Source organism: Neltuma alba, unplaced genomic scaffold (assembly GCF_004799145.2).
Source record: "Neltuma alba isolate B1F8T4 unplaced genomic scaffold, ASM479914v2 tig00001215_pilon, whole genome shotgun sequence".
In the NCBI taxonomy this organism is placed as follows: Eukaryota; Viridiplantae; Streptophyta; class Magnoliopsida; order Fabales; family Fabaceae; genus Neltuma; species Neltuma alba.
In genome coordinates this window covers 59,190-77,029 of record NW_021632380.1, presented here as the reverse complement: position 1 = coordinate 77,029, position 17,840 = coordinate 59,190, and the positions used below count along the sequence as shown (strand labels likewise).

The 17,840-nt window shown below is 30.6% G+C and overlaps 1 protein-coding gene across 5 annotated transcripts; it reads right to left on the bottom strand.

Moving 5' to 3' along the window:
- Positions 1-10,610: 10,610 nt before the first annotated feature.
- On the bottom strand, positions 10,611-15,384 carry LOC114754080 (uncharacterized). 5 transcript variants are annotated; one of them, XM_028942835.1, is made up of 6 exons: positions 15,248-15,384; positions 13,400-13,450; positions 13,240-13,303; positions 12,329-12,369; positions 11,453-11,512; positions 10,611-11,055 (listed from the first exon to the last, which is right to left on the bottom strand). In XM_028942835.1, exons 1-6 carry the CDS (start codon positions 15,311-15,313, stop codon positions 11,005-11,007), a joined length of 333 nt encoding a protein of 110 aa, XP_028798668.1. In that variant the 5' UTR covers positions 15,314-15,384; the 3' UTR covers positions 10,611-11,004. The 5 variants fall into 5 exon arrangements, with proteins under 5 accessions (XP_028798668.1, XP_028798656.1, XP_028798669.1 ...); XM_028942823.1 differs by having other exon boundaries at positions 13,240-13,309; positions 15,248-15,383; XM_028942836.1 differs by having other exon boundaries at positions 13,403-13,450; positions 15,248-15,383.
- Positions 15,385-17,840: the final 2,456 nt, after the last annotated feature.

The following is a 17,840-nucleotide window of genomic DNA, read 5'->3' as shown; positions in this document are numbered from 1 at the left end:
AATTTTCTCTAAATTACTCTTATGGATACTCCCTCGATCATAATTAAGTAGAAGAGGGGGAGGGGTACTAAGAAAGATGATTATGATATTTTAGGAAAAACATGTCATATTTTTTTATAATAAACTAACTTACCTAACTTTTTTAATCTAATCAAATTAGTTAAATGAATCTTGTATCAAAGATTGGAGGAGTATATTCTTATTCTTGTTGATAAGGTCTCACTGGTGACCTATCGGTCACTTACTAATAAGTTTTTCCCATTTCGAACTTGGGATCTTTTGCAGGTGATGAACTAACTTTTTAGCAACTAAAACTAATCTTTTGTTGGCAGCATATTTCTGTTCTCCTCTTATTTCTATTCCTATCCCTTTCCTAAAATAAATAACTACTCAAAATTTTCACCAATTTTACACCATTTCTTTTTATTTAGTACTCCTCTAATTTAAATATAAGATTTATTTTGTAATATAATTTATACTATAAAATAGATATGATATTTGATACTTAAGACCAGAGGGAGTAATTATTTTTGTAAGGTGAGCGTCGAATTATTATGATTTTTACTAATATTGATTCAATTCGTATTTTTATTTTAGTAGTACCGTCGATTGGGCCATGATTCGGCTTTGATGAGTTCAAAATTGAATGGTTATCCTGAAATGATTGCATTGGAATTTTGGCCGCTGGGTGCACTCTTTTCTGTGGGCTGCGGTGTGGTGAAAGGTCCAAAATTAATATGTTCATATAGATCTTAAAATTAAAATTATTTTAATAATTATATTTATAAATGTTTTTATATGTATAGAAATTAATATTTATAATTAAAAAATCGTAAACATCCAATATAAAAATACAGTAACATCATCAATATTTTTTCCCACATATAACTTTTTTTTTAATTAGAAACAATCCTATTTAAAGTATTGAATTAAATATGGGTGTATTTTTCAGCAAAAATTTAAACTTTAAATTCATACAAGAGACTAACTTTTTTATTAGACTCACCCAGTTGTTGGTCAACCTTTCCTTTTTTCATCTAAAAGATAGAGAAAATCTCTAGGGAAGAGGCCCCCCCCGGGGGGCAATAATGCAAGAAATCAAAGAAGCTGAATCCTGCGTGACATCGTACGAGGTATCTCTATCTGGTTTCATAATAAGACAAATGGCCAAAGCACGTGAAAAAACGTGAAATTGTGACTTATTGTAACTCAAAAGAGTGTTTGGACGGGGTTTCTTTTTTAACTGACTTATGAAGAAAAAAATTTCTAACTGACTTATCCAACGTAATCTGGATGAACTTTTTTAACTGACTTATAGGAAAATTGTGTAAAGCTTACGATCTAATTAGTTATGTAATTCCATTTACTTTAATTTGAGACCAATGGTTTAAAAACCGGACCGGACCGGACGGTCGGACCGGTTGAACCGTCAGCCGGACCCGTTAACGGCTCGGTTTGGACCAAAAAAAACCGTTTATGTAGTTGAACCGGATTGGACCGGAGTTGAGCCGTCATTAAGCCGGAAACCGGAATTAGACCGGGAACCGGAACGGTTTTCAGAAAACCGAACGGTTTTTTAGCCTGACGAAAAAAATACTAAAAAATAAAAAAAATTGACCCCCTCCAATATCCTAACATATTTTTAGACTATTTATAACCATATAGTATTATCTTATTGAAAATTTCACATATTGTGATATTAAAATTTTCAATCACTAGTCTTTTTGTTTTGATGTCTGCTCTATCTTTTAAAATAATTTTTGATTTGAATAAATTAATAATTTTTAATATTATTAAATATTTTAAACATACATAAATATAAATATATATATAAGGTTTTAGTCATTTTCAATGATTTTATTATACTTTTGGATCATTTAAATACATTTCTAAATTATTTAATAATTTAATTTTTTCATATATATTAATTATATGTATATAATATTGTTTTAAATTAATTATTGTATCACCGGTCCGACCAAACGGTTCGACCGGTCCGACCGATTGAACCATGACCCGTTGATCTTTCCGGTTCGACTTCCGGTCCGGCTTTTAAAACATTGTTTGAGACCAAATAAATTTTAATTCTTATTCATGTCTGTCCATTATGTATATTTAATTAATTATCTACAATGTATTTTCAAATTTTTCTCGGTAACAAATATTTTTATTCTATAATTTCACAAATAAACATTTATATTTTATTATAATAATTTTATGTGTTTTTTTAAACTATTCTCACATTAAAAATATAAAATTTTAAACACCACTCCATGCCCTTTTCAGTCATTTTACAACTAAACTAATTTTTCTATTACTCATCCAAATAACTTTTAACTTTTTCAACTGACTTTTTAAAAGCACTTATCCAAACATAAATTGTATTACATTAACTGACTTTTATTCTAACTTCAGTTACAAAAGTCAGTTGGGTTATAAGTTAGACTTTTTAAAAGCACTTATCCAAACATAAATTGTATTACATTAGTCTGCATCCTTTGAATGTAGGATACCGGAGGGAAAAATCCAAAAACTGACTTTTACTCTAACTTCAGTTACAAAAGTTAGTTGGATTATAAGTTAATTTTACCCAATGCCAATCCAAACATACCCAAAGGCTGCGAGAAGAAGATAATCACCAAACGCAAGAAAGTAAACTTTTTTTTTTTGAAAAAATGACAAAAAACCATCAAAATAAAAAAACATTACATGTAGAGACCGGTTTGTAAAAATTATTATCAAAACCCATATTAATATTATCATATGTCCTTATTTGCAATTTTTCTATTTCAAAGGTCTTTTTCTCCATTTTTTTTTCCTTTTCTTTTAATATGAAAACCATGGATATGCATTATATTAGAAATATAATTTTACAAATAATGAAAACGTATTATGCCTTATCTTTTACGATCTTTGCTTTGGACTCGACCTGCTGGTTTAATGACATTATACTTTGATCAATTTTTTTTTTTTAAAAATATGAGGTTATAAGTTCACGACAAAAAAAGAATCTTTATTTTGTGTGCACAATTTCTTTTGAAAGAAGTGGTGTACATATGATATTTTTTTAAAATTAAATATCAATGTACATGTGTGTATAGGATTGATGGTCATTTTTGTTCCGAATGTCTTTTTTTTTTTTGAGCACTGGTTCCGAATGTCTTGATGAAGGAATTATATGCATTTAAATTTTTTGTTCAATTTTATTCCGAAATATAATCATATATTTTCTTCTTTTATGGTTTTCTTCCGAAAAGCTTTTGCTGTAAAAATTACCGTAAGGTGTTAAAAAAAAAAAATACTCCTCCAATCCTTAATATAGGACCCATTTAACTAATTTGATTAGATTAAGGAAGTTAGATAAGTTAGTTAATTATAAGAACTATGACACATTTTTCCTAAAACACCATAATTATCTTTCTTAATGCCCTCTTTTCATTTTCTACTTGATTATGGTTGAGGGAGTATCTATAGGAGTAATTTAGAGAAAATTGATAAATATGAGAAATGGGTCTTATATTTAGAATTAAAACCAACTCAAGAATTAGGTTCTATATTAAGGACTGGAGGAGTAATATTGTTAAAATTTAACATTGATCTTTATATAATTTGTTCCATTTCGCTTATCAACTGTATCATTTAATTAGTTCTTTTAATTAAAAGGTGAGGTAACAATGATTTGAAGTTACAAGCAAAATTAAACTTATAAATTTAAGAGAGAATTACAATAAGATCCTAAGTAAGAAAAATAATTAAAAAACAAGTTCCAGAAGTTATTATTCTCATTATAAAATTTGTTATTATAGGTTTTTATTGAGATTTTTTAGTAATTACTACCTCCGGTCCTAATTATAAGACCCAGTTGACTAATTTGAAGAGATTAAGGAAAGAAGTTAAGTTAGTTATTTGTAATAAATAAGTGTTGTCTTTTCTAAAATATCCTTACTAATTAACTATATTGGTTAGGACTATAACTATTAGAGGGACTATTTTGAAAAAAAATGCATAAATATGAGAGACAAAGTGGATTGGGGTCTTATAATTAGTACCAAAATAAAAGTCAAACAAAGTCTTATATTAAAGACCGGAAGTAGTATTTTTTTCTGTGCAACTTGATTGTAATTCCTTCTAAATTTAACTAGGCAAAGGGACGCCGCATATGACCAGGGAAAGCCAGGTTGACCAATCTTATCCTTGAACATTTTTTTTGAAAACACATTACAAAATAGGGAAATTAATTTGTCTTATCCTTATACTTTTACCAAATTTTGAATCAGCTACTTACAGTTTTATTTAATTTTGTTCCATCCTTATTGTTTACCCTGTTATCCGCGCCTGTTTGCAAAACGTGTATACGCCAAGTGTATGAAATAGGATAAAGTCAGATGTATTATAAGGCGTGCCCCGACAACAGTTCCATGAAATAGGATTCTTTCGCCAAGTGTATGAAATAATTTAATTAAAATGTCTCTCTTCTTTCTTATTATAAACTTTAAATAACTAATTTACAAATAACAAAAAAACCAGTTAAAATTAATTAGAAATAATAAATATGTTAGAAATATATTTTGTTTTCAAATATTTCTTTGGTCATATTTATGAGGTAGAGAGGAAAGACAATTTTTAGTCTTGTACTAAGAAATTTTTTTTGTATAGATACATAATTTTATCTTTCATTTATTATTATGTTGATTTTGACTACATGAAATATAACATATATTAAACAAAGATAAAATTAAAAAAGTTATCAAATTTTAAATAAAAGTTAATAAAATTTAAATTTTTTTTTAGTCGTGTGAAACATGTTGTAAATAACTTATAAATACAACTAGAAAAATATGCCCTTATAACAAATAAGAAAAAAGATAAAAGATAATGTGTGGGAAAATGTGATAAGAGAGAAATAATTAAAAGCAACATTAAAAAAATGCATTAAATGTTAAAGCATACCCAAATCGAAACTTATAAAATGGACCAAAATCCTTTTCAAATTTAGAGTTTATAAATAAGACCAGATGGAGTAGTTATCTTAATTAAGATTAGTATTACTTTTGGTTATTAATATAAGACTCTATTGATTAATTTAAACAAACTAAGAAAATTAGTAAATTAATTTAAAGTATTTATACTTATCATTTTTTTAAATTAATTTGCCTTACTTATAAGTTGATATAATCTAATACTATCTCCAGTTTTTAATAGAAGAATTTGTTTGACTTTTATTTTGATCCTAAATATAATACTCTAATCCACTTTTTTTTTTATATATTTATCCATTTTTTCTAAGTCAGTTTTTATAACAATGATAATTTTAGCCAATATACTTCATTAATAAGAATATTTTAGGAAAGACAATACCTATCTATTATAAATAACTAACTTAACTAATTTTTTTAATTTATTCAAATTAACCCATTAACTCTTATACTAAGTACGGAGTAGTAATATACATAAATATTTTAAAGATATTATATATGTTATAATAAAGTAATTTAATAATTTTTTTTAATTTCTACATTATTACCTCTTATTGTGATTATAAGATGGGAAAATGACAATAAAATACCACTTGAATTCTAAAAAGACAAATAAGGCACCTGAATAAGCAAAATGACAAATAGGGCACTGGGTACCAATCTGGAATTCATATTTTCGGCCAAAAGACCAAAATGCCCTGATGAAATGCGGGAAGACCGACGCTGAAAGTGAGAGAAAGGAGAGAGGAAGACCGACGCAGTGAGAGAAAGGAGAGAGGAAGACCGACGCTGATGAAATGCGGGAAGAACGAAAGAAGAATGTTGGAAATGCTATTATCTTACTCCTTCGCATCACCATTCTGTAGAGATTGTTGATTTTGGTTGTGGGAAAGAGGATTTGTAGTGAGAGAGGGAGTGAACCGAAGCGGAAATCAGAAAACAATGGCAAGCAATTAATGTAACTGCTGTCATATGCCTGCTGGTTTTTGGTAAATCCCATTATGTGAATAGTAAATTTCACTATACATGTAGTTAATTATGAATTTTACAAAATACATATTGTGATTTACAACTTTTGTAGTGAAAGTGACTACTTTGTTAATGGGTTTTGCAACCTGTTTTCAGGAGATAAACAACTTGTTTGTAAAAACTAATAAAAGTGACAACTTTTGTAGTCACATTGAATTAACTGGTTGCAAAAGCCATTTAAGAAGTGGTCATTTTTACTATAAAAGTTGTAAATATCACTGTGTGTTTTGTAAAATTCAGCGTCAAATTTTATTGATTTTTAGAAACAAGTTACTCATCCCCTGAAAAGAGATTGCAAAACTTATTTAAGAAGTGATAATTTTCACTACAAAAGTTGTAAATATCACTCTATGTTTTGTAAAATTCAGCATGGAATTTTATTGGTTTTTAGAAACAAGTTGCCAATCCCCTGAAAAGAGATTGCAAAACTCATTTAAGAAGTGGTAATTTTCATTACAAAAGTTGTAAATATCATTCTATGTTTTGTAAAATTCAGCATGGAATTTTATTGGTTTTTAGAAACAAGTTGCCAATCCCTTGAAAACATGTTACAAAACTCATTGAAGAAGTGATCATTTTCACTACGAAAGTTGTAAATCTCACTATGTGTTTTGTCAAATTTAGTAGGAAATTTTATTAGTTTTTAGAAACAAGCTACCCATCCCTTGAAAACAAGTTACAAAACCCATTCAATAAGTGGTCATTTTTACTACGGAAGTTGTAAATCCCACTATACGTTTTGTCAAATTTAACGTGAAATTTTATTAGTTTTTACAAACAAGTTGTTTATCTCCTGAAAGCAGGTTGCAAAACCCATTAACAAAGTAGTTACTTTCACTACAAAAGTTGTAAATCACAATATGTATTTTGTAAAATTCATAATTAACTACATGTATAATGAAATTTACCATTCACGTAATGGGATTTACCAAAAACCAGCAGGCATATGACAGCAGTTACATTACGTAATTGCTTGCTATTGTTTTCTGATTTCCGCTTCGTCTTTCCCACAGGTTCACTCCCTCTTTCACTACAAATCCTCTTTCCCACAACCAAAACCCACCAAATCAACAATCTCTACAGAATGGTGATGCGAAGGATTTAGTTTCGTCAACTGGAGGGGGTTCGGTTTCGTGGAGTGGAGGGATTGGTTTCATCGAGTAGAGGGATTCGGTTTCACTGAGGGGAGGGATTAGTTTCACCGAGTAGATGGATTGGTTTCGCCAAGTGGGGGCAGTTTCTCTTTCGCCGAGTGGGAGGAATTGCTTTCACTGGGAGGAGGCGATTTCTACCTTTCTCTATCTCCTCAGTTTTCAAACACAATAAGGGTAATTCAGTCTTTAGGCCAAAAATCAAAATTCTAGATTGGTACCTGATGCCTTTTTTGTCATTTTGTTTATTCAGGTGTCTTATTTATCTTTTTAGAATTCAAGTAGTATTTTAGTGTCATTTTCCCTTATAAAATCTTATTTATAATTTATAACTAAGCTTTTACAAATAAGATTGGAGGCAGTAGCTAACTTGATTGGATTTGATGTTAAGTGTTAACGACTCCATATCTTGGGGAAAAGGACAGACGGCGATCATGCCCCGGAACACGCACCTCGACCCCCAAGATGCCGCGCATAACGGAAAGCAGAGAGGAAGCGGAATCCCACACGACAGCATGTACAGACAACTGGTGATAGGGGCCCACCATGTCAATCCATACGTAGAGACAGCCGAACCGAATAATATTATCGTTTCAAAAGACATTTTACTGTTCCTCCGCATTTTATTTTATTTTCTTCTTTTTATTAAATTTTAAAAAAGATTTTAAAAAACATTACGCAATACTCTATTTTAGTAATGCTGTTTTGTTAGAGTATACTACCTCTCATCTTAAATATAAGAACTAGTTAACGATCCTAAATATAATATTCAAATTCATTTTATCTCTTAAGTTTATAATGTATTCTTAAAAATACTCTTATTGATTGTAAAATATTTTCACTCCAACATAATTCCAACGTACATAATTAAATAATGATAATTTAAGAAAATCAATATGTACTTTTTACAAACAATAACCGAGTTAACTAATTTTTTTTAAATTTATTTTAAGTAGTTATCTAGTTTTTATATTAAGAATTAGAGGTAGTATACGATTTATGAATTAAATTTTTATTTACCTGTGGATCAATTTTTTTGGTTAACATCCTGAAATATTTTATGATGTGCATATAGTATTTTAAAATATTTTATGATACATTCACATTTTGAAGGACTTTTTTTTATGTGTATTTAGCGCTAAAGTATTTACTTTTTTATGTGTATTTAACACTAAAGTATTTTTTAGTATAATTTTATATTTAATAATTTAAGGTACCACCAAAATATTTTTTAGGATATTAGATGTAACTGAAAAAAATAATTCAAGAGTGATGCAGTCCAGAAAACTTCAAAATGTTAGTATAAGAGTTTTGTATGCAGCTTTACCTAATTCTTCAACCTTCCTCCTCCATTGCCGTCTTCTTCCCCGTACGAACAATCAGAGGTAAAAAATGGAAGGGGAAACATAATTAATATGGGGACGACGAGCGGGAAACAAATTAAAAGTCCAGAACCATGAGGAGGAATCATTATGATAGACAAACCGAGCAAGCGGGCAGCAACAATTTCAAACTACGGGCAAGCAACAAATCCAGTAAAAACAGATTAGAAGAAAATATTATTTCTCACATCAATTTCAAACCAATCCAAATTGTTTTTTTCTTGGAAGAAAATGCCTCTTCAGTTTCTCTCATCCTTCCTCTTCAAGATGAAAGCTCCACCGCAAGAAGCCACTAAGATTCCACCAAAGCCGCCGTTAGGTTCAAGATTTCAGTTAATGGCTCCGCCGCAAGATATTGCCGTCCTCGCCGATCCTCCATTACTAGACTCCCCTATTCCGTTGTCCGGCCCCGCGTCTCTAATAGTTTGTGCGTGACGGAAGATGACACTGGATTCAAAGGGGAAGGAGAACTTGAAAAGAGATACAGAAGTTTGAAGAAGATGACAAGGGAGTCGTCAGGTGAGAGAAGTGAGCTCAGGGTGAGACGTCTTTTTAAAAAAAAAAAAAAAAAATCAAAAAAAGAGGTCAGACGCTCCTGCTCAGCTTCTCCTTTGCTCAATTTCCAGCTAGGACGTTTTAGGCACCACGTCAGCATTTTTTGTTAATGTGGATATTAACGTTTAACATCGAGAAAAGGGGTGTTTGGGTAACCTCAAAAGTATTTCTCAGAAGTATTTTTTCACAAATCAAGACAAATTCCTCTACATATTTACTTCGTAAATAGTAAAAATATTTTTAAAATTATAGTTTTGTTTTTATCCAAACATCCCAAAAATCCACGATTATTGGTCACCAAGTTTGGTCAGCCGGTACTTATTAACACTAGTTTCTTTAAACTGCTTTGTATTGTAATGTTAAGCCTTATTATGGTGGGGGAAGGTTGAGCAGTACTGCTTTTACCCCTGTAAGAAATGAGGGTAATGCAAATCCTTTGTAATGTCAAGTCAATATCCTTTGGCCTGGAACTCCCATAATTTTCATTTTTAATACTAACTGTGGCTCTTAGTATAAGAATTACTTCAATAATTTGTATGAATCAAAAAAATTAGTTAAGTTAATTATTTGTCATAGATATGAATTGATTTTCTAAAGTTTCCCCCCCCCCAAAGTGTCTTTTTAATTATGACTATCCTTGAATGAAAATTTCTTAACATGTACAATTAATGTACAATTAATAAGAATACTTTTGAGAGTACATTATAAATTTTGGAGACAAAATAAATTGAGATATCATATTTAATACTAAATTTTGAAGACAAAATGAATTAAGATCTTATATCGATGACTAAGTTAAATCCCCAAGTAGCTCTTATATTAGGAAGTGGAGGAGGTATAATTTTTGTGTGTAAATCGATTAATTGTGGAAACTTGTTTTTAGTAGTCGAATTCCTTAAATTGGCTGCGTATCATTTACCTCATTGATCTACCAAGAGGATCGATATACCATGCCTCCTTTCAATTTTCCAGTTCTCCAAGACATTTTTTCAGAATAAATAGATGATTCTGATTATAAGTTACTCTCAGGTATTCGGTTTTTTCAGTATCACTCATATTTAAAGTTATCAATCATGAAAGGTGATATAATATAAATATGAAATTTTTTTACTTAAATATGGATACAATAAAAAAATTTATTTTATTTTTAAATAAAATTAATGATTTCCCCTACTTTCTTTGATTCTGGTAAAGTGATTAAATTAAAGGTACCATATGATAGCAGCCAGATAAAATATTTTAATAGTTTAGTGTTAGTAGTTAATACATGGTTTCTTGTTAGAAAATAAATAGACAAATTATTTTGGTAAATTACTTATATTTTTCTCTTAAAATAGGAGTGAACTATTGCTTGTCAGAAAAAGAGGCATTGAATACAATACTACGTTTGCTTTTTTGCATTTTTCATATAACTACTTGATAATCAATATCTACTCTATATGCTAGATTCTGGACACTCAAAATCCCTTTTCACACAAGGGAACTCTCCAATGAGATCATTAACAGATGCCAATTCGATTAACGAAACATTCCAATAAAACCACTTGTAACATATCTGTATCCTGTAAAACCCTAAACAAGCAATATTTACCCCCAAAAAAAAAAAAATCCACAAGTAAATGGAATATTCATATATAACTCACAGTAACAAAATTACTAAAGCACAAGTTTAATAGACTATTACTTTTTTCTTAAACTCAATGACATTGTTTAAGGCTCTGTGAAGGAAGAAAAAATATAAAACCTAACCCAATCGACCTATCCAAAACTCTTGATAGGATCAGCTAGAGAACTAGTTCACCAAGTTACTCGTTGGCTGGTTGGGATTTAGTACCATGATGAAGTTACAATCCTTGGCAAATGATGGTTCAACCACAATAAAACATGGTTTGTCGTTTTCGTTTCCAAACTCTACAAGCTCATAAACTTTCGTGCAGCATCTTCAGTCAATTCTTCATAGACCTGGGTGTGACAAACAACAATGAATAAACAAACAAATAAAATTTTTCATGAAAGCTTGAGTTGAGAAGCTTGAGTGCTTCACTGTCTAGTCATACTAAATTATGCGAGATTTAAGCATCCTATATTAGCGGGATTCCTATTAATTAGCAGCCCTTGGATAACTCATATCCTGACTAATATAGTATTGACACTATGATCAGTCTTTTATTGATCAAAATCCTCTACAGGTAACCCTATCTAGTAAATCAGTAGCCTAAATTATTTACATTTTTTTTCCCTTTCCCCTTTGATTCAAAACCCTTTTCAGTAAACTACTTTCCCCAAACAAATCTCCACAATTCTGGTGAATCAGTTTCTATAGAATCACTAGCACAAATGATTTGACTAAAGTACATACCAGTTTCCTATGGACTTTCTGGAAAGCCTTGCAAAATCTCTCTGCTTCTTCTGCACCCACCTGTTGAAACATTAAAATCAAAGAACAAAAGTAAACTCTCTTTCTTCATGTTGTTTTCACTAGTATGCTACATTTACCGACAACATTTGTTAAACTACTGAATATTCGAATGACTACAATGGCCAATATGTATTGCCGAAGGAAAAAAGACGAGACAAGGCCTCAGAAGTTAGTTTATTTCATGTGGGTAAGACAGAATCTGGGTTAGCATCAACAAATGAAATTGTGAAAGGAAAAATTTTATATGTAGTTCCTTGTATCTTTGCTCTCAATTCTTCAACAGCAAGTCCATGGCTCTTAATAATAATATAACAAGTGTAGGACTTTTGCATACAATTACATAGTTTCCTAATTAAACCATACACTTGTCATGTTTTAACGGGGGAACCAAATAGCAAAGATACGAGAAACTGCATTGAAGTCTAGTTCATCATGACAAGCAAAACGCATGTATCTCATGCTTCTTTGCCCATCCTTTTCTGCCAATTTTCAATTCTCTCAATTTCAAAATGGGTCGCATTAAGGGTCCCCCCCCTCTTTTTTTTGGGTTGTTGTTTCAGGAGGTGGGGTATTGATTGTGAAAGAGAATATACAAGTTTCCAAATATTGATATGATCAGATCCAGACATTTGAGATTATAGTGATTCTTTTATTAAGTTTAAAATCAGAGGTAAGACTTAAACAAGGGTGTCACGGAACAAACTACGATATTTCCGACAAACATGGCGATACATGTCCCCTTTTATGGAACTTAAAAAATGTCATTCAGATGCCCAATCAAATTCAAAATTCCATTACAGGTGAAGTGAAGTTTACCTTCCTCTCAGCAACGGACTTTAGCTTGCTCCAAAATTCATCTGTTGACATGAATTCACATCAACACAACATGAGTTAAGTTCTAAGTTCAATGAACCATGACAGCACAAGTTGAAAAACACAAATCCGGATATCTTATAAGATGCTAGTTTAAATGACAAAGAAAAAGGGACAGCATTACAACCAGCATCTTCAAATAGAGTATTTGGACCCCATCTAAGGCTGTCCTTCCTTTTCAAAACAGTACTCAACAATATTGACACAAAGAAGACATTGCAAATCTGCAAACCTCACAAAGCTCTTATTCTTTGCCTTTACATGCAAATATAGTTCAGAAATAATTCCCCATTAATTTTTGCATTTACTCACAGCTATTTTCCTATGATATGACTTATTCTGGGTTGCTTCCTCAAGTATAATAGTAAATGTTGGCTCGCTTTCTAATTATACATTTCAACGGTCTTGGTAAGAATAAGGATGCCAAAGTTTAGTGAGTGTGTCCAACGTTTCAGCTCTAGGCTGTCATTAGCTGGTTCAGAATACCTGAACTTTTGGGATGTTCCTTTCCTTTAACATGTCCTAAAGGGGAGGGTCACAGTTATAGGTTGCCCGTAACGCTATGTCAATAGCTGTTCCATGGGAATATCTGTCTTACAGATATGCTCAAGGATGGCAAAGTTGCCGTAATTTCAAGACATTATGGTTTATTGCTTTCCAGTTAACCTCCAGCTTCCCTCTCTTCTGTTTCTTATAAAACTTCTTTCTTCACAGAAACAAAATAGACAATTTTTATAATCTAGTAATGCCAAGTCACTCGTGAACTTTGATATGCTTCCTTGAGAAATAAAGCTAATTAAAATGAATTAGAAATAGTAAACTTGAACAGACTAAGAATGAAGTGAGTGACATACCACCACGCTCATTTCCTTTAATCTCAAGCTCCCTCTCACCACCATCCCATGCATCTTGCCATTCCTTCAGCTATTACGACAAATTAGTTAGACTGCATTATATATACATAGAAACATACAGAGAGAGACAAAACAATGTAAACAGTAGTGTCAGTACAACGACCTCATCCTGTGCAGATCTAGAAGTTGATTGTCTGGATCCTGATTCTGCCTGAAGTTTTACAATTGTTGACGAGGTGAATGAAAGCATAATTAAAATAAGGCAATAATTTAGTCAAATAATTATGCCAAATATATTAATGTTCGGGTATTTAGTTGTATTAAACTCTATAGAAAGTCCTACTGTTCACAAGGCTTGAACTGTGCGGATCATTTTCCCAACTCCATGCAATGTCCAGGAAAAGGCGTATAGTTTGATTGTCATAGCTTGTACAAGATTGCTTTACATTATGTTAATGAAATCCAAAAACTTGAACAGCAATAAAACCACTTCTAATTGCAAGAAGGAAAGCATTCAAACTAAGTACAATGAAATATGAACATTAAACAAAAGGCATCATTGATAAATTCACCCCAAACATTCAACTACCAAATACATCTGAAGAAATCCGATGCCCTTTGGATTCAGGAAGCTTAGTTGACTCGATAATCTACGGAAAGGTTAAGCACCCACCCAAAAACATAAAAACAATACAAATTTGAACAGGACTAGTAGACTGTATAAAGCTCCCATTGAATATGATTATCAGAGTCAGGGTACAAATCTTTCAGAGTAGTGCAATAAAAGCACCAAAAGAAAAATAATTTGCCTCTGAATTGGCAAACATTTATTACTCAATTAAATATAGGCCCAGAAAGCTCGGGCTCAGCCAAAAAGCATGGCTATACAGGACTAACTGACCAATTCCCAAAAAAAATATCCTAGCATTCCAAATCATTAGCTCCTTTGGGTTGCGCTGACACAATTTTTAATTTTTCTATCAAATAGTAGAACCAATATAATTAATGTACAAATGATTTACTCAGAATCATGATGAGTGAGGGTGATTATACACGAGCAAAACGTTCAAATTTCATAAGCTATACGGCCGAAGAACATAAAAGTATTACTAATAAAACTTATCTGACCTTGATCAACATCTAACTTGGATAATTATTCAAAATTGAATAAATTATATACACAAATGTGTTACGCCTATCGACCCTTTCTCAGCAACTCTCAGTTCATGTTTGGAGTTTGAGACCCTTCTCCAGATCTCCAACTTGAAACCTTTCAAGGAATTTTTGTATTCAGAGCATGACTGAAGTAAAGGATTTGATTAATGTTCTCTCACCATATCAAACGATGCTAATATCTATCTCCGCGTGTGAGGCACAAGGCCTGGGAAGTTAGGACTGGGAATGATATGGCATATCTTTTGTATGAGGGTTATCCTTGTAATTTCCATATGGCTTAACCCTTGGCTGGCATGTCATAAGCTGAGGCATTAGTCTCTGTTTGAGTCGTGCGAAATGCGAATTGAGTTTTCCTTCTGACCTCACCCTCTCTCCGTCTTCCTTCCCTCTATCTTCTTCCTATTCTATCATGTTTTCTGGTTCAATACCCATCGAGGAAGTAGTAGAATGGTGGAAAGAACCGATTGAACTCCGCAGTAAATATTGTCATTTTAACCCTAAATCCCCTGTGTTATCATCAGCCTTCACCAATGGATACCCAAATGATACAAAAGGGAAAAGACAATAATGTGAATTTTCTTATCCTATCTGATATTCCCACTGTATGCAGCACAATTCTTTTGGGAACAAGCGGGCTAAGCAAGCACCCTTAACCAAACTAGAAGCAAATGGATACCACTGTATAACAAAGACACAATACGCTGACCACGCATATCACAATACGGGTCTCAATCGAGCTTTCACCATCATCGAAGTGAGATCGCCGCCTAATACAGATAATGTCAAGCTGGACGCATGAAAGATTAAACCCTAAACATGGAGAGATACGTACACAGTAATCGCGAGAACGGACCACTGGAAAGAGTTGGAGAACCCGTCGAAATTCCGCTTCGTCCATAGTTGACGGGCTCAATGCTGCTGATGTAGATACAACTGCGTCTGAACCAAAGGTGGTGCTGGCTATGAAGAAAGAGGGACGATGAGGATGCTTTGATTGTAAAGTAAATTTGATCGTAAGCATAAGCGCTCGTTTATCTTTTTTTTTTTTTTAAATAATCTTTATCACAATAATATTTCTAACTAATATACTACCTCCGGTCCTAATTATAAGACCCAATTAACTTATTTGAGGAAATTAAAGAAGTAAGTTAAGTTAGTTATTTATAATAAATAAGTATTGTCATTCCTAAAATATCCTTGCTAATTAAGTATATAGGCTAGAACTATCATTATTAGAAGGATTATCTTGGACAAAAATACATAAATATGGGAGAAAAAATAGATTGGGTTCTTATAATTAGGACCAAACAAAAAGTCAAGGGTCTTATAATAAAGACCGGAGGTAGTATTTGATTAGTAAAAATATTTTAAGAAAAATAATACTTATTTATTATAAATAATTAATCTAATAAACTTCTTTAATTTCATCAAATTCATCTAGTTCTTATATTAAGTATTAGAGATAAGGTGAAAATGTTACGTCCTCAAAAAAGATCTAGAAATTAGTCGAAATCATCTACCTCTTTGAATCAATGGTGGTAAAAATTATTGGGTGTGCTCATCGTTGCATGTTCTCATCACTATAATACAATCCAAATTATTCAAAATCTAATATAGATGGTCCATATTTAAAATTTTTAATATATAATTTTTTTAATGATAAATTTATTTTTTAAAGATACGTTAGTTATGATATTATATTTATTTTAAATTCTGTATCTATTAAAACAAAAAGTTAATTGAAATATATAAAAAAAATTAAATTCAATCTCAACTATAAAAAATTGATCTGGATAATTCAAATTGCGACGAGCACTCCAAGTTCATCATTATGATGAGTATAGAATGCGCTCCCAAAATTAATTTTATTTTATCCAACTTTTCCAAATGTGAGTTAAGGTAAAATTAATTAGTGTAATATTATTTATATTTAAATAAGTTAAACTTATTTGAATAAGTAATGAAAAAATAAGTTTAAATGTAAAATGATTGAAGGATATTATTTTCCTCCAAATTAATTTATCTTACTTATAAATTGATTTGTAATCTAGTAATATCTATAAATATTTTAGAAAGATCATATAATATATAAAACAATTAAATAATTTATTTAGTATTTTTAATCTCTTTAAATTAATTCGCTTGGTTTTATACTAAAGACTTGAGACAGCCTATCATATGTATATAATTTGATAAATTTAAAAAAAAATGAAAAATAATTAAATTATTATTGAAAAATCAAATTATTAGATTAAGATATAACCCACTTAAATATTGTTATCTTTCTTTTCATCCTTATTTACTTTTTCTCTCCACATTGGCACATACAAAAGCTCAAAATTTCACCGCTCTTCTGCAACTAGCTTTTACAGAAAATTACAATTGTTCCACCTAAGGAAATTAAATACAAAAAAATCTCTTAAAATCATAAAATTATTCTGAAATCTCAAGGGATTATAATAAATTTTATTTGTTTAATTACCAAATTATCTTCTTTTTTTTTAAGTTTGTATTGACAACTAAAAGAGTAGTAGTTGACAACTTAAGATGTAAAGATTGACAACTATTACGGCAGATATTAACAACTTATACATTACATTTTGTGATGTGCTGAGAAAATGTGTTGTTAATTCTTACACCTTAGTTATCAATGACTGTACTTTCAGTTGTCAATACAAACTTTAAAAAAAAAAGGCAATTCAGTAGTTAAATAAATAAAATTTATTGCAAAAAAGTCTTTTAGGACTTCAGAATAATTTTATGATTTTAATGGGACTTCTATATTTAATTTCCTTGGATGAGGTCTAATTGTAATTTTCCCTAACTTTTAAGGCAAATCATAAAGTCACACCAAACAACCAATTAGCAGACGTCCGTTTTGGAGGAAAAGTTCATTGCAGTGAAACGCTGGGAATTTGAGCTTTTGGTGTTTGTAATGTGGAGAGAGAGGAAATAAAGATGAAGATGAAATGTCAGGATATTTAAATAGTTCCTATTTTGACCTAATAATTTTATTTTTTTTTCTAAGATGAAAAAAATTATCCAATAAATTTAATTAATTTAGTTTATTATTTTTCTAAAATTTATCAACTTGCATACATATCATATATTACCTTCACTTCTTAATATAAGACTCTAAAAGATTAATTTGAATAGATTAAGAAAGATAAATAAACTACTTAATTATATTATATATTACATGATATTTCTGAAATACTTCTGTGTATCATTAGATTACATATGAGTTTATAAGTCAAACAAATTAATTTGAAGAAAAATGATAAATATAAATACTTTAAAGTAATTTATTTAACTTCATTAGTTTTCCAATATTAGTTAACTGATTCTTATATTAAGAATTAGAGATAGTGTATTATAAAACTCATGTCCTTTTTGATCATTTTATATCTAAATTTACTTCTTCA